Source organism: Mizuhopecten yessoensis, unplaced genomic scaffold (assembly GCF_002113885.1).
Source record: "Mizuhopecten yessoensis strain PY_sf001 unplaced genomic scaffold, ASM211388v2 scaffold11121, whole genome shotgun sequence".
Classification (NCBI taxonomy): Eukaryota; Metazoa; Mollusca; class Bivalvia; order Pectinida; family Pectinidae; genus Mizuhopecten; species Mizuhopecten yessoensis.
In genome coordinates, this window is record NW_018408890.1 from 61,406 (window position 1) to 79,807 (window position 18,402).

The 18,402-nt window shown below is 38.7% G+C and overlaps 1 protein-coding gene across 3 annotated transcripts in view; it reads left to right on the forward strand.

Moving 5' to 3' along the window:
- The first annotated feature begins 211 nt into the window (after window positions 1–211).
- Window positions 212–18,402, forward strand: part of LOC110466156 (aldehyde dehydrogenase family 8 member A1-like) — a 25,781-nt gene continuing 7,590 nt past the window's right edge. For 2 of the 3 annotated variants that reach the window (XR_002464701.1, XR_002464702.1), the window contains exons 1-10: window positions 212–419; window positions 2,284–2,484; window positions 4,457–4,668; window positions 6,186–6,352; window positions 9,369–9,439; window positions 10,148–10,252; window positions 10,780–10,951; window positions 14,412–14,525; window positions 15,686–15,781; window positions 17,885–18,382. Coding sequence is in view for 1 of the 3 variants with exons in the window: in XM_021522504.1 (XP_021378179.1) it covers window positions 253–419; window positions 2,284–2,484; window positions 4,457–4,668; window positions 6,186–6,352; window positions 9,369–9,439; window positions 10,148–10,252; window positions 10,780–10,951; window positions 14,412–14,525; window positions 15,686–15,781; window positions 17,885–18,031 (1,452 nt within the window). In the remaining 2 variants the exon portion in view is untranslated. Of the gene's footprint in view, window positions 420–2,283; window positions 2,485–4,456; window positions 4,669–6,185; window positions 6,353–9,368; window positions 9,440–10,147; window positions 10,253–10,779; window positions 10,952–14,411; window positions 14,526–15,685; window positions 15,782–17,884; window positions 18,394–18,402 lie in introns of those variants that run through there. The other variant, XM_021522504.1, reaches the window with a different exon arrangement.

Consider the following 18,402-nt stretch of genomic DNA (forward strand, 5'->3'; position numbering starts at 1 on the left):
CTTCAACAGTCGTATAGGGAAATCACATTTAGATTGTTTTAGTTTTTGATAAGCTTCTTATTAGAACGAACACATGAAGGGAACTTCACCTCATCGTAGATGAGTAAATCATCAGGAAATTAAAATCGTAATAAAGTTGATTTCTTTTCAGCGCACCTGCAGATTTTCTAATTTGGCGCCACACGAAAGTTGGTGCAGCCAATGAAATAGCTCGTTACATGATTAGTTGCCGACAGTATATTAGGCCTAACCATGGGTGAGGTAGTCGTAGCAAACTTTATAAACGGAGAATTCGTACCAACAAATTCATACATTCCAAGCTTTGACCCGTCAACTGGGAAGATATGGGCGAAGATTCCGGACAGCGGCGAGGAGGAGATAAACAAAGCGGTGACAGCAGCACAGACTGCCTTCAAAACGTAAGTACGATAATTGACTTGACCTGGTTTCGTTTTGACTGCGTCAATGTCAACTTGTTATGCCACTGATTGATGCCTTTCTGTACAACGACAACAAGTATGCCTATAGGGTACCCATTTGTGTTTATTTGTGATAGAATGGATTACAGTTTCGTATTATTTATGTCCTTTTTAGATAGGTAAATATAAAGTTGAAAACGGGTATATACATGTAGACTTACACAAGTCCGTAGACTATATAACACGCATAACATATTTTTGGACACATCAGAATTTCATACACCATAGTTGTTGCTTAAGACTTTTACACAGAAGTAATTAGTTAAATGTGTAACAAGGAAGAGAATAGTGTGCTTCCACCTCAGGGATCGAACCCACGATCCCTAAGGTCCTACAATGTTACTTGGACCCTCTACCACATACTGAGCTACATTTAGCTGCGATAACGTAGCTTTCTGACGACGAGACATTTTTTTATATATATTGCGTCGTCGCGGAGCGTAGGCAGGGTATGAATATTCGTTCTAAGCTACATTGTGAAGGTAACTTCCCTCTAGTGGGAAGCTAGAAGCCGACCGTAATCCTATGTACAATTGAAATCTGCCACAAATGCAAAGAAATATATGCCAACTGCAATAATCAAATCAACATATTGTTAGATTGTCATTGTCAGTGAAACTATTGTGAAAACAAGCAGAAATGAATGTCGCTATTTTTAAACTGTGCTCACGCAAATGAAGTAAAAAGATTGATATTTTCTGTATAGAGCTAATAGAAATTTGGAAAAATGAAATGTAACACCACTGACAAGATACATTTATATATTCTCTAACAGACCGGTGCCTGTCCTGCTTTTTTTGGACACACTAACTTGTACAAGTTGGCAGTGAGGTCTAGTATAGTGCTAATGACAGATTAGATATATTCTTGGAATCATGGGTTCAACTGAACTACTGGTGGCGAAATATTGTTTTTGTCAGCCCTGCTCACCGAGGTCTCGGGAACATTGTTTATATAGATTTTGCAGGTCAGTCCTTGGTTGAAGGTTTAATTGTCCATCATGTTTGATGTGAATTGTTATATTTGTGAAATGAACAGCTTAAATATAAATCCAGGAAAAAGTGTAAATAACACGGCAAATCTCTTCCAAACGTCAGAATTTATGCGAGCAACATAAACATAAGTTAGATGTCTTGAGAATATGATCACTGGTCTAAAAAAAGAGTTTTTGACAGAGGGTCGGTGAAACGTAAACACATGTTTATTTGATAGATGGTCGGTGAAACGTAAACACATGGTTATTTGATAGATGGTCGGTGAAACGTAAACACATGGTTATTTGATAGATGGATGGTGAAACGTAAACACATGTTTATTTGATAGATGGTCGGTGAAACGTAAACACATGCTTATTTGATAGATGGTAGATGAAATGTAAACACATGTTTATTTGATAGATGGTCGGTGAAATGTAAACACATGTTTATTTGATAGATGGTCGGTGAAACGTAAACACATGTTTATTTGACAGATGGTCGGTGAAACGTAAACACATGTTTATTTGAAAGATGGTCGGTGAAACGTAAACACATGTTTATTTGACAGATGGTAGTTGAAACGTAAACACATGGTTATTTGACAGATGGTCGGTGAAACGTAAACACATGTTTATTTGAAAGATGGTCGGTGAAACGTAAACACATGTTTATTTCACAGATGGTAGGTGAAACGTAAACACATGGCTATTTGACAGATGGTCGGTGAAACGTAAACACATGTTTATTTGACAGAGGGGCGGTGAAACGTAAACACATGTTTATTTGACAGATGGCCGGTGAAACGTAAACACATGGTTATTTGACAGATGGTCGGTGAAAACTGCTGAGGAGAGGTCAAAGGTCCTGATGAAGATTGCTGACCTGTTGGAGTCTCGTCTAGTAGAGTTTGCTGAACTTGAATCACATGACCAGGGAAAGCCAGTTTGGCTGGCCAAGGCTATAGACATCCCGAGGGCGGTGTACAACTTCCGCATATTTGCATCCTCTGTGCTACATGATACAAATAGGTAAGATAGTTTTCTTTAATATTTTTTGTCTGTGAACAAAAGTATTGAAATTTTATCTTTGAACAGAAAATTATTTTATTTATTATCATATTTATACAATTATTGCATATTCTTTGAGTTGATATGAGAAATTACTTTTTAATTGATACTTAAATTTCTGTACTTCATAAATTCCTGTATGGACCTGATGAATTTGAAAGTGCACTTATTGTTTTGACTTGTGGTCCTATTGTGTTGTGACAATCTGCCGTTCATCTGTCTGTCTTCAACTTTCCCCTTAAAATTCTACTAGGTCTGAATGGATTTTGAATTAGGTCTGGAACATCATTGGGCAAGGATACTGAATGATTTTTTTTTACGATAGAGGGGTGGGGCACAATAGGGTAAATTCAGAAAAAATAAATAAAGTCATTTATATTCCTGCAGTAGACACCAGGTATTTTAACCAAATTTTGACTAGAACATGTATCCTTGGGCAAATGGGAATCCATGTTAATTGTATAAATGGAGGGTATGGCACCCTTAGGGGAGATAATGATCAGCCCTAGTGAGGAAGTAGCGGTGAATATTTAAAATTTATCTTCCTTCCAATTAATGAATGGTATTTAAATAAAATCAGATTTAGTAGAACATCCTCTGGAAACAAGAGGACTCAACCTTGTATGAATTTAAGGGTGTGGTCCAAGTGGGGACATAGGGTTGGGGCCCAATGTTAGGCTGTTCTCAGGGGTAGGGTAAAGTAGGCCGTGGTCTAAGTGGGGACAGAGGGTTGGGGCCCAATGTTAGGCTGTTCTTAGGGGTAGGGTAAAGTAGGCCGTGGTCCAAGTGGGGACAGAGGGTTGGGGCCCAATGTTAGGCTGTTCTTAGGGGTAGGGTAAAGTAGGCCGTGGTCTAAGTGGGGCCAGAGGGTTGGGGCCCAATGTTAGGCTGTTCTTAGGGGTAGGGAAAAGTAGGCCGTGGTCCAAGTGGGGGCATAGGGTTGGGGCCCAATGTTAGGCTGTTCTAAGGGGTAGGGTAAAGTAGGCCGTGGTCCAAGTTGGGACAGAGGGTTGGGGCCCAATGTTAGGCTGTTCTCAGGGGTAGGGTAAAATAGGCTGTGGTCCAAGTGGGGACAGAGGGTTGGGGCCCAATGTTAGGCTGTTCTCAGGGGTAGGGTAAAGTAGGCTGTGGTCTAAGTGGGGACAGAGGGTTGGGGCCCAATGTTAGGCTGTTCTCAGGGGTAGGGTAAAGTAGGCCGTGGTCCAAGTGGGGACAGAGGGTTGGGGCCCAATGTTATGCTATTCTCAGGGGTAGGGTAAAATAAGGAAATTCAGTCATACCTTAGAAACTGTTGGGATCCTGCAACCATATAAACACAATTGCTTGTTATGAACTTGAAGAGACAAAAGACATTTATGCTACCACAATTTGCCTGGGGGTCCAGTATCATCCCAGGGGTCGGGTTCATAACTTGAAAATGGTCGGAGAACACTTTCTAATTCTTGTCAGCATATCTAGTTCCACAGTTATCAACCCAATGCTATCAAAGTTTGGTTTTGTCATGGTTATCATAAAATAAAATTCACATAATTATATATAAAAAAATCAGGATCCTGGGTCAATTTTAACAAGAGTTATTGCCCATTACTAATCAGATTTTCCCTTGGCATAACACTTTCTTGTAGTGTGAATACAACTACTGCTAACTAGTCTCACAATAAAAAGACAACAAAAATCATTTCAGCATCAACAAACAATGGCCCCACCACCATTGACCGTATTTTCACCAACAACACAAATTGGACCACATTTGGAACTCTATAAGTGTACATGTACTCTGCACAAAGCTGTATGGATTGCTCTCTGTAAAAAAAAAATCACATTGCTACGGCATTGGATGTTAGCATTTACATAAAATTTGGTAATCATTCCACAACTGATTATTAGATAACACATGCACATGTTTCTACTTTCTTAACCCTCTCTATGACAGATCCTCTGTGATGGACGGTGTAGGCGCTGTGAACTATACGGTGAGAGACCCTGTAGGTGTGGCTGGCCTCATCAGTCCTTGGAACCTTCCTCTGTACCTGCTCTCCTTTAAGATCGCCCCGGCGATAGCTGCAGGCAACACAGTTGTCGCCAAACCAAGCGAGATGACATCGGTGTCGGCATGGAAACTCTGCCAGATATTTAACGAAGCAGGTATGTGCTTACTTTGGCTTTGCTCTCTATATATATGATGGGGAAATCATGACCATGACAAGATAAGATACCAGTGAAGATGGCAAGTTATTTTTAGCTCACCAGGCTGACACGAAGTGCCTTTGAACTTATGTGTGGCTCCACATCCAGCATCCGTCTATATATATAGCTATTTCACTGTCAACTTATCAGCCCATCATCATCAGTGATAAGTTCACTTTCGGTCCTAACATTTCTTGAGGTTCCCCTTGGTCCTTATAGATGTTGGTTTAATTTTAAACCGATTGCTAAAACAAACAGTCTGACAGCTTGCCACTTGGAACTTGACTTAAGCTTCCTTAAACCTCATAGATAACATTGAAACATTGGTCCTACTTTGTCCTTTAATTTGTTAAGTAAAGTTCATTGTTGTAATTTTCTAAATTACTGGAGGATCCTTTCAANGAAAGGATGGAGCCTCCTTAAGTCCATGTATCACATGAAATAATGTAATTTTGTGGAAACATGAAAATATTAATCCAGCCTAATTATTGTATATTACCTAGCAATAAATGTACCCAAGTGTCATGAGATGAGTTGAAATATAATGTATGTATGTAAATATTGTATTCAATGTCTTCAAATATCAAAAGTATGCTGGAAGCTTTGGAGAGAGCTTATATAAGCAAAGCCTGTTGCTCAATCCTTTTAAAATATATTTGAAATGAAAAATATAGTATTTTGCTATGACTGCTTAAATATTCAGGTGAGCGTTACAGGCCCTCTGGGCCTCTTGTTTTTATTTAGACTGCTCTTGGTTCTTAAAATAATAATAATAATATACAACATTTATATAGCGCCCTATATAATTTGTAAAATTACTCCAAAGCGCTTTAAACATATGGATAATAGTATTAGTCATAATTGTGAAACAAAAACAAAGGCTAACAATCACTTTTATACATTAAGCAAGCAGATAATCATCGCAATGTGCATAAATGAATAAATAAAGGGTGGTATTTACATGACATCTTTGCAAAGAACCTAAAATGCAGACATGAAAGGGTGAGTTTTTATGTCCCTCTTGAATTTGGCCAGGGTATTTGACTTTCTAATAGCAGATGGTAAGCTATTCCACAACCTGGCCGAAACCCTCCCAAAGCACCGGATTCCATAGGTCACAGCACAAGATTTTGGACACACAACAATGATTCTGACTCCGACCGCAGTGATCGTGACAGCTGATACAGGGTAACAAGCTCCTGTAGATACTTAGGAGCTGTTCCATTAAGTGCCTTGTATGAGTACACCAAAATTTTGTACTGCGACCTGTATCGTACAGGTAACCAGTGCATGTTTCATTTTCAGCTTGACAGGGAGGAAAAGATGTCCCCTCCTCCCAGGTAGACTTTTATATTTTATTGAAATCTTTGTTTGTTACAGGTGTACCCCCAGGGGTAATCAACCTAGTGTTTGGGGTAGGGCCTGATAGAGATTTGAAATCTGTTATATTTTATTGAAATCTTTGTTTGTTACAGGTGTGCCCCCAGGGGTAATCAACCTGGTGTTTGGTGTGGGGCCCAAGGCGGGGGAGGCACTGGTGGTACACCCAGATGTACCCCTGGTATCCTTTACTGGGGGAACTGTGACGGCCAAGAGGCTGAGGATGTCAGCTGCTCCTTTCTGCAAGAAACTCTCACTTGAGGTTTAAACATAGTTCTTAATCACCTCATATAATTGTCTTCCACAAAATTGTTAAGAATGTATGGGCTACTGCTACAAATCAGTGTAAACCGACCAGGAACCTAAACAACTTCTGTAAACCGACCAGGAACCTAAACAACTTCTGTAAAACAGACCAGGAACCTAAAAAACTTCTTTAAACCGACCAGGAACCTAAACAACTTCTGTAAACTGACCAGGAACCTAAACAACTTCTGTAAACTGACCAGGAACCTTAAAAAACTTCTGTAAACCGACCAGGAACCTTAAAACCTTCAGTAAACCGACCAGGAACCTAAACAACTTCTGTAAACCAACCAGTAACCTAAACAACTTCTGTAAACCGACCAGGAACCTAAAAACTTTCTGTAAACTGACCAGGAACCTAAACAACTCCTGTAAACCAACCAGTAACCTAAACAACTTCTGTTAACCGACCAGGAACCTAAACAACTTCTGTAAACCAACCAGTAACCTAAACAACTTGTGTAAACCGACCAGTAACCTAAACAACTTCTGTTAACCGACCAGGACCCTAAAAACCTTCTGTAAACTGACCAGGAACCTAAACAACTTCTGTAAACCGACCAGTAACCTAAACAACTTCTGTTAACCGACCAGGACCCTAAAAACCTTCTGTAAACTGACCAGGAACCTAAACAACTCCTGTAAACCAACCAGTAACCTAAACAACTTCTGTAAAGCGACCAGGAACCTAAAAACTTTCTGTAAACTGACCAGGAACCTAAAAAACTTCTTTAAACCGACCAGTAAGCTAAACAACTTTTGTAAACGGACCAGGAACCTAAACAACTTCTGTAAACCGACCAGGAACCTAAAAACCTTCTGTAAACTGACCAGGAACCTAAACAACTTCTGTTAACTGACCAGCAACCTAAACAACTTCTGTAAACCGACCAGTAACCTAAACAACTTCTGTTAACCGACCAGGACCCTAAAAACCTTCTGTAAACTGACCAGGAACCTAAACAACTTCTGTAAACTGACCAGGAACTTAAAAAACTTCTGTAAACCGACCAGGAACCTAAAAAATTTCTGTAAACTGACCAGGAACCTAAACAACTTCTGTTAACTGACCAGTAACCTAAACAACTTCTGTAAACCGACCAGGAACCTAAAAACTTTCTGTAAACTGACCAGGAACCTAAAAAACTTCTGTAAACCGACCAGTAAGCTAAACAACTTTTGTAAACCGACCAGGAACCTAAACAACTTCAGTAAACTGACCAGGAACCTAAAAAACTTCTGTAAACCGACCAGTAAGCTAAACAACTTTTGTAAACGGACCAGGAACCTAAACAACTTCTGTAAACTGACCAGTAACCTAAACAGCTTCTGTAAACCGACCAGTAACCTAAACAACTTCTGTTAACCGACCAGGAACCTAAAAACCTTCTGTAAACCGACCAGGAACCTAAACAACTTCTGTAAAACAGACCAGGAACCTAAAAAACTTCTTTAAACCGACCAGGAACCTAAACAACTTCTGTAAACTGACCAGGAACTTAAAAAACTTCTGTAAACCGACCAGGAACCTAAACAACTTCTGTAAACTGACCAGGAACTTAAAAAACTTCTGTAAACCGACCAGGAACCTTAAAACCTTCAGTAAACCGACCAGGAACCTAAACAACTTCTGTAAACCAACCAGTAACATAAACAACTTCTGTAAACCGACCAGGAACCTAAAAACTTTCTGTAAACTGACCAGGAACCTAAACAACTTCTGTAAACCAACCAGTAACCTAAACAACTTCTGTAAACTGACCAGTATCCTAAACAACTTCTGTAAACCGACCAGTAACCTAAACAACTTCTGTAAACCGACCAGTAACCTTAACAACTTCTGTAAACCGACCAGTAACCTAAACAACTTCTGTAAACCGACCAGGAACCTAAACAACTTCTGTAAACCGACCAGTAACCTAAACAACTTCTGTAAACCGACCAGGAACCTAAACAACTTCTGTAAACCGACCAGTAACCTAAACAACTTCTGTAAACCGACCAGGAACCTAAACAACTTCTGTAAACCGACCAGTAACCTAAACAACTTCTGTAAACCGACCAGGAACCTAAACAACTTCTGTAAACCGACCAGTAACCTAAACAACTTCTGTAAACCGACCAGGAACCTAAACAACTTCTGTAAACCGACCAGTAACCTAAACAACTTCTGTAAACAGACCAGGAACCTAAACAACTTCTGTAAACCGACCAGTAACCTAAACAACTTCTGTAAACCGACCAGGAACCTAAACAACTTCTGTAAACCGAATGACTTAGAAACATATAATTGCACAGTAGTGGGATGGCACAACATGAATGCCGTGTGCTCAATGTGCGAATGATAAAATACAAAGTGATTAACCCTTTCACCCCTAAGTAGTTTTAGTAGACTCTACCGTGCATTGATCTGGATGGGTCCATTATGGTCCACATTGGTGAAAGGGTTAAAGTTTTCACATATCGGTGTTCACAATGGACCAATGATATGCGGTGGCAATGGTGGTTGATATTAACTTAATTGCTTTAACAATTAGTATGATTTTTTTTGAGAACTGTATAATCTTGATTTTAGGGTAGGTTACCATATTTTAGCTAGATGTTTATATTATAATGTTCAACACACAGTCTCATACAAACACACAGGTAAATGTAGCTACTTTAACTCATTCACCCCTAAAATTTCATAATGAACTATTCCAACCATTGAATTGGAAGAGTTCAAATTTGTCATCAGGGGTGAATGACTGAAAGCTTTTACACATGTGTACCTGGGTGGTTTCTCGCCAACCAGGGCACAACTGTACCACTGGTTCTTAATTAATGCTTAACTTTCAACATTCATATTTCTGAAACTGTTTTTAATTAGTTTAAAAATAAGATGTTTTCTATCATATATTTCACATACAAGTGTTTCTGTTGTATGTTTTGATGAATTAAATACTGACTGATTCTATGGTGGCTCTTTGTAGCTTGGAGGCAAAAATCCAGCGGTCATTTTTGCTGATGCTGATATGGAGAAGTGCATCCCTACAACCATAAGGTATGGAATTATTAAGGCTAAGTAAACAGTTACATTTCCCTTGATTTTAGTTGGTACCCTTATTTTGTTGTATTCATTAAATTCAGACCAGCATAGTTAAAGTCTGAAACAAAGTGTCTTTATACTAAACCATTAAATTCAGACAAGCATAGTTAAAGTCCGAAAGACGGTGTCTTTATACTAAAACATTGAATTCAGACAAGCATAGTTAAAGTCCGAAAGACGGTGTCTTTATACTAAAACATCAAAACAAGTTAAAGTCTGAAACACAGTGTCTTTATACTAAAACTTCAAAACAAGAAAAAATGACATAGCAGACCTTTTCATAGGGCTTCTCTGAAAGGTGAGAAAAACCTTTAAAGAACAAAACTGTAATTCATAATGTAAATTTATTAAGCAAATGAAATAAGAAATGAAGTGCATTGTATTATTAAATTAAAATTACATTGAAAAATATGTCATTGTATCTTTAATTACGCTCATAATATGTAACACTTTGCTAAATGCTGTGGTTATACCTGTGCGTGCGTGTGTGTACATGTATGTATGTATGTTTGTATGTATGTCTGTATATTTGTGTCTAGCCTGTTGTCAGAGACTATCTTGTACTATCATGGTGTGAATATAATGTCTATTGCAAATAAAGATTATCATTATCAATATTTCAGAACAACATTTCTGATCTATAGGTCTACCTTCGTATTTCAGATCTAGTTTCATCAACCAGGGAGAGATTTGTTTGTGTACGAGTCGTATATACGTGGAGAGGTCGGTCTACCAAACCTTCCTGAAGAAGTTTGTTGAGGAAACCAAGTGAGTGGTTAAATATAGAAACACATTCTTGTCATATCCCTAAAATCTTGATAATAATCCTTAGATTCCTTACAGTCAACCACATCTCAGAAATAAGTCGTCTTAATATATAGGCCAGCCTTCAAATCATATGTGTTTGATTCTAGGTGGGAGCTGTATCATGTTTGTAATAGCGTTTGATAAACTGTTATATGGTACTCAGCAGGTTTTTAATAAAAACAAAATACCGGGTGAGCTATTAAGGCCCCTAGCTAGCTAGCCGGGCCTCTTGTTATATTAATATAATAATCCTTCTTTTAGTTCAAAATTTAATTTTTTTTTTAAAAAAATGCTCATTTCGTCTATAGGTCCAGAGGAAACCAGGGGAAAAGCAAATTACTTTAGTGAAGAGATGCTGAATTTTTCATTGATGTTATTTTTTTTTAATTTACAATATTTTCCCAATGAAGACTTTATGACAAATGTACAGAAAGGGTTAAGTTACCAGTGGCTGTGGCATAAAATTGTGAAACCGTATTTGTTTACAGGAAGTTGAAGGTTGGGGATCGCAAACAAGACAGTAGCTTTATGGGTGCTTTGATCAGTAAGGAACACCTACAGAAGGTCAAAGGTTATGTGAAGATTGGGGTGGAAGAAGGAGCCACTATACTCTGTGGTGAAGGAGTGGATTCACTCGACCTACCAGCCGAAAATACGGAGGTGAGTCGTACTACGTAAATGTTGTCTGGAATGATACAGACAGAACAAGTGTGTGTTATTGTATGGGGAGAATCTGTTACAGACAGAACAAGTGTGTGTGATTGTATGGGGAGAATCTGTTACAGCCAGAACAAGTGTGTGTTATTGTAGGGGGAGAATCTGTTACAGACAGAAAAAGTGTGTGTTATTGTATGGGGATAATCTGTTACAGACAGAACAAGTGTATGTTATTGTATGGGGAGAATCTGATACAGACAGAACAAGTGTGTGTTATTGTATGAGGAGAATCTGTTACAGACAGAACAAGCGTGTGTTATTGTATGGGGAGAATCTGGTACAGACAGAACAAGTGTGTTTTATTGTATGGGGAGAATCTGTTACAGACAGAAGAAGTGTGTGTTATTGTATGGGGAGAATGTGTTACAGACAGAACAAGTGTGTGCCATTGTATCGGGAGAATCTGTTACAGACAGAACGAGTGTGTGTTATTGTATGGGGAGAATGTGTTACAGACAGAACAAGTGTGTGTTATTGTATGGGGAGAATCTGTTCCTCCATCCACACTTCTGTACCTGCACAGTGCATTGCTCAAAAATTGATATAATTATGTAACTGTTTTGATTTGATAGATTTTGATGAGCGTGTACAAAAAATAAAGACTAAGGCAAAGTGCAAAGTTAAGCAAAATCAGTGCAAAGTTATGCCGCATGCTGCACTCTGATAGGTAAGCTCTTTAAAAGACAAAGGCTTTGTTTGAATTGAATAAAATCTTCAAATGCCTTTGGAAAGAGATATGCTGTGCTAATATCTCCCTATGTGTGTATGCCTGCGTGTGTTCCGGAGATGTATTGTGTTCTGTTTGTAGTTTCTTTTCCCGCACTTTTCTTATGTAGCAATATTTGATTCACATTTCTTTAAAAATTGTTATAAAAAGAAAATTTATGGTTTTGCCGTTGAACACTAGATATGTCTTTCACCCATTTGATACAAATATGTAATAACAACCAGAAAACTAGCATTATGGTGGGCTACTGTATTTTGAAATTTGCGGCGGTATATCGTGATTATACTAACACAAATTGAGTTTTACTGGCGACACCATGCGACGCGGAGCCAGTAAAACAGATATTTGTGACAGTATAGTCAAGATTATACTGCTGCAAATTTCAAAATACATTAGGGTTATCCCCATTCTAACTCATATAAGCCCAAACCACAAAAAAAACCCAGTAATTTAAAAACATTTTTTGAGTGTTTTATTCAAATTCTGGGTCACTCTGTGGTGGATTGGTGACATCAGGAATATTCAAAGTGAGGTAGAATGACCTTGCCTTTCAAGGTTATGCTATTGTTCGTGACGTCATGTATTATCATTATCATTTGCCATCTGGGTTTCATATGCAAATGAGATATTATATAAATATGACATTCATTAGCAGGTGACAGTGAATATTGTCAACCAGGGAAAACCATTGTCACCCGAGGGGAAGCCAAGGGTGACAATGGGTTTTTGAGGGTTGACAATATTCTCTGTCACCTACTAATGAATGTCATATCTATTTTGTTACACCAAAAGTCTTTGTAGCTCAGAAACGGCAGCAAACTTCGATAATGACATCTTGTTTGTTGATAGTCTGCTGTTTACAATCGCTATCGCACCGGCGCTTGATGAAATTGGCTGTTGCTGTCAAACGTTCTTGTTACCATCACGGTGGGGAAACGAAGCGGTGCACGCACATTTTTTGCGCATGTGATATTTTTCACTGTCTCATGGCAATAGCACCCGCGCCCCTTAAAACCAATGTATTTTCGGAGGGTGAAAGAGATTTTTGTTTAATTTTCTCCCAACCAATCAAATTGCTAGAAATTCACTTGAGGTGTAACAATTGCGGATGGTAGATCGTGGTTATTCTGTCGCAAATTATTTTGATTGACCAATCAAACGTTGTGTTACATCTCAAATGAATACCAAACTGTTGAATTTTAACATGCAGTTAAAATTCATATGTACATTTGCATGCCTTGGGAAAATTATTGAGTGACTATAGTGCATCATGTGAGGATATTGAGATTGAACAGAATATTCAGAACGTTTAAATTATGCCATTAGTATTCGAAGAATAAATTCAAGTGTGCATGATCTGTCATTATTGTAATGTATTTAAAATGTATATTGGGAGAAGTGTTGATAAGTTGTAACAACTTGTGCCTAATCGGAGTAAATCCCTTGTCTGTGTATGGTTAAACTAAGCGATGATCTGTCCCTCGTGGTTATTGGACTGTCAGTAAGTGATTTTTATCTAAAGATCTGGTGTCCAGCAGCTTTGCTGCATTTTCTTGTTTCATGATGGAACAAGAATAGCCAGATAAAAAACAGACTACGTATAGCATGAGGGAATCAGTTTGATTACTCAGGTTATAACCTGATTGGTTGTAAGATTTGCCAGTAATAATATTAGACATTTGAAACATAATCACAAGACAAGAGATAGATTATCAAGATGAATGGCGGCACAGTAGTCTAGTGATAGGACGCCGGGCTCGTGACCGAAGGGTTGTGAGGCACAGTAGTCTAGTGATAGGATGCCGGGCTCGTGACCGAAGGGTTTCGGGTTCGAGTTATGTTATGGGACTGTGTTGTATCCTTGAGCAAGATACTTTACTCCGCTTGTTCAAGTCTACTCAGGTGTAAATAAGTACTTTGTTGGGCAGTGCTAGAATTGTTGAATGCTTGCTGTGAGCGTCGAAATGGTAGCACCTGGTCTATGCTCCCGAGGGAGTTGAGAAAGATATTGGCTGTTAGCAAAGGTCCTATAACCACGGATAATCATTTGTGAACCGCTTTAAGACGACCTATAAAGCGGTATATAAGAACCTCAAATTATTATACCCCCGTAACGAAGTTAAGGGGGGGGGGGGGGTATACTGGAATCACCCTGTCTGGATGTCTGGATGCCGCAGTAACTTGTCCGGAAAACTCCTCCTTAATTAACATGTGGATTTCATTGAAACTTTGCATGAATAATCGGTATCTTATGTAGTTGCATGTGCACCAGCATTTTGATTTGGGATTTCGACCCTTTTTGATGGAGTTATGCCCCTTTTTGCGAAATACTTGTCCGCACAACTCCTCTTAAACGAACAGGTGGATTCCATTGAAACTTTGCATTAATGATCAGTATCTTATGTACTTGTGCACCAGTATTTTAATTTGGGATTTCAGCCCTTTTTGAAAGAGTTATGCCCCTTTGTGTGAAATACTTGTTTATTTTTCTGTTATTCTATTTTTTTGTTTTTATATAAAATAGTGATTAACTCATTACTGGTTAGAGTTGCTTTGCATTAGCAAGCCTTAAAGCTTACAGTTCTGTTTTACATAGGAGCGGGGGTATTAGTTAGCCTTGGCTTACAGTTCTAGTTATTATAAATGTGATTGAAAAATGAACTGTTTTATTCGAAGGGTTATTTCATGAGACCCACTGTTATAACAGACCTGAAGGAGAACTCCCGTCTACTGAAGGAAGAGATCTTCGGTCCCGTCACCTGTGTAGTTCCATTTGATACAGAAGAAGAGGTAGGTATACATACAGACAGGGCTTGACAATAACATAGCTCAACTGGCAGAGACGAGGGAAATCTCCAGCTGGTCGAGTGGTTATAAAAACCACTAGCCTGATGATAGAGTAGTTAAAATTTGAAATTACTTAATTGCTTAATAATATTAGGTTAATTGAATTTGTACATGGACTAGTGAAATTGGAAACTACTAGCCCGACTGATTAGTGGTTTTCTAAAATTAATTTCTAACCCTTTCTATAGTTCATATAGTGTACAAAGGTATACAAAATAGGTGTGTTGTTTATTTCTATGTTTGGTTGTGTCAACATTTTGTTTAAGGAGGATGCTTTTAAGTGTTTGTGTTAAAATTGATCATAAAACTAGAATGTTGTGTGAACCTGTCCTTGCCCTTGTTATTGTTCATTACTAATCAGTACATTTCAAGTTATAACCAATTCCTCCAAATACAATAACCTCTTTTTCGTTAAATATAAATTATATAAAGTACTGTTATATATTCAGTCCAACATAATGAATTGATACAGTTTGAATAAGAAAGATACAAGAATACTTCCGGTATCAAATAACGAGGGTGAAAAATTGATATTGCTCCATAAAAGACAAAAGTGTGTTGGTGTTTGCAGGCTATTATGATCTGACGTGATTGTCAGTTTATTTGCTGGCTATTATGATCTGATATGATTGTCTGTTTGTTTGCAGGCTATTATGATCTGATGTGATTGTCAGTTTATTTGCTGGCTATTATGATATTATATGATTGTCTGTTTGTTTGCAGGCTATTATGATCTGACGTGATTGTCTGTTTGTTTGCAGGCTGTTATGATCTGACGTGATTGTCTGTTTGTTTGCAGGCTATTATGATCTGATGTGATTGTCTGTTTGTTTGTAGGCTTTTATGATCTGACGTGATTGTCAGTTTATTTGCAGGCTATTATGATCTGATATGATTGTCTGTTTGTTTGCAGGCTATTATGATCTGACGTGATTGTCTGTTTGTTTGCAGGCTATTATGATCTGATGTGATTGTCTGTTTGTTTGTAGGCTTTTATGATCTGACGTGATTGTCAGTTTATTTGCAGGCTATTATGATCTGATATGATTGTCTGTTTGTTTGCAGGCTATTATGATCTGACGTGAATGTCTGTTTGTTTGCAGGCTATTATGAAAGCCAATGATGTACAGTATGGCCTTGCAGCTACATTGTGGACCCAGGACGTCTCTCGTCTTCACAGAGTCTCTAGGAAATTACAGGTAACTTAACTTAGACATTTCCTCCAAAAAAATCCCTGTTCACAGAAATGAATTTAGTAGTAATATTAGTTCATCATTTTCAGACTTGAATTCAGGTGCGAATCTAACACCCAACCCTATATTATCCTGTTAAAGGACACATTATCCGGCGTATCTGTGTATATGAAGTAGGGTACCTTCCTGATCCATTTGTCAAAAGGGCCAAGTGAGCTTATGCAATGGTGTGGCATGTATTGTCTATCATCAATTTTATCTATAAAAGCTTCTCATCCAGAACAGCTAAGGGGATTTTGAATAAATTTGGTCTGGTTCATTGTTGGCTGATGGGACTCATTTTTGAAAAATTAGAGATTGCCTCCTCCTTTGGACAGTGACCAAATGCCTAATAGGGGAACTATACATGTAGGTTATTAATGAAAATCTCCTCAGGTACAGGTAAAGCAATTTAACTTAATTTGGTTGGGAACATCCTGGAGCCAAAGAGACATAACTTAGCATAAACACAGAGGGAGTGGGATCCCTGGGGTTAGAGGGGCAGGACCCAGGAAATTTACCATTAGGTCAATCTTGAACCCTTCACCTGGAGTACATGTACAGGGATTTAACCATGTGTAGGGCGGAAACAAACTAGAACACTGAACACTCTATATCCCTCATACTCCCAGAGGGTAGGCAACAGCAACCACACTATATATCCCTCATACTCTCAGAGGGTAGGCAACAGCAACCACACTCTATATCCCTCATTATCCCAGAGGGTAGGCAACAGCAACCACACTATATATCCCTCATTGTCCCAGAGGGTAGGCAACAGCAAACACACTATATATCCCTCATACTCCCAGAGGGTAGGCAACAGCAACCACACTCTATATCCCTCATTATCCCAGAGGGTAGGCAACAGCAACCACACTCTATATCTTACACTATATATCCCTCATACTCCCAGAGGGTAGACAACAGCAACCACACTATATATCCCTCATATTCCCAGAGGGTAGGCAACAGCAACACACTATATATCCCTCATACTCTCAGAGGGTAGGCACCAGCAACCACACTATTTATCCCTCATACTCTCAGAGGGTAGGCAACAGCAACCACACCATATATCCCTCATACTCTCAGAGGGTAGGCAACAGAAACCACACTATATATCCCTCATACCCCAAGAGGGTAGGCAACAGCAACCACACTATATATCCCTCATACTCTCAGAGTGTAGGCAACAGCAACCACACTCTATATCCCTCATACTCTCAGAGGGTAGGCAATAGCAACCACACTATATATCCCTCATACTCTCAGAGGGTAGGCAACAGCAACCACACTATATATCCCTCATACTCTCAGAGGTTAGGCAACAGCAACCACACTATACATCTCTCATATTCTCAGAGGGTAGGCAACAGCAACCACACTATATATCCCTCATACTCTCAGAGGGTAGGCACCAGCAACCACACTATATATCCCTCATACTCTCAGAGGGTAGGCACCAGCAACCACACTATTTATCCCTCATACTCTCAGAGGGTAGGCAACAGCATCCACACTCTATATCCCTTATTCTCCCAGAGGGTAGGCAACAGCAACCACACTCTATATCCCTCATACTCCCAGAGGGTAGGCAACAGCAACCAATGTATGTTGTCAACAAAGACAACTATTCAGTATCAAACAAGCAAAAAATGAACAGAAAAGATCTTAATCAAAAACAGGCATTATAGCAAAAACCGTCTGGCCATGGTATGACAAGATGCAGATACCATTCTATCATTCACCATGAAGGCTAATAGCTACAAGTCACATCAAACACCTGTTATACACTAAAACAATCACCACTAAAATTGTCATATTCTTTATGAAGTGGACTTTACTATGTGGGCTTCACATTTAAAAAAATAATGCATTTTGTTTGAGAATACAGTTTTTGCAATCTAGATTTCTGAATTCTGATATAATCTCTATAGAGAAGAGTGGACAGACATATTGACTAACACACAGACACTGAATATTATGAGGAACCCACACTTCTGAGGTCTGACCTAAGATATATTTTAGTTTATTTATTAATTTACAATACTCTATCTGCCATTGTAGGTGGGCACAGTTTGGGCTAACTGTTGGTTGATACGAGACCTCAATATGCCGTTTGGTGGAATGAAGGATTCTGGGATAGGACGAGAAGGATGTGTTGAATCCATGGATTTCTATACTGAGCAGAAGACAATATGTATTAAATTGTAAACACATGAACTTTTATATCATCAACGAACAGTATTATGAAATTTATTGTAACTACTTTTCTTTTCAGAATTGTTTAAACAGACTGGGTTAGGGTTAAATCATTGATTACATAAGACTTATAAAGAGGTGTGTTTCAGGTTTCACCACTCTCAAACCTGGTGTCAGGTGGGTAGATCACTCTCAAACCTGGTGTCAGGTGGGTAGATCACTCTCAAAACTGGTGTCAGGTGGGTAGATCACTTTCAAACCTGGTGTCAGGTGGGTAGATCATTCTCAAACCAGGTGTCTGGTGGGTAGATCACTCTCAAACCTGGTGTCAGGTGGGTAGATCACTCTCAAACCTGGTGTCAGGTGGGTAGATCACTCTCAAA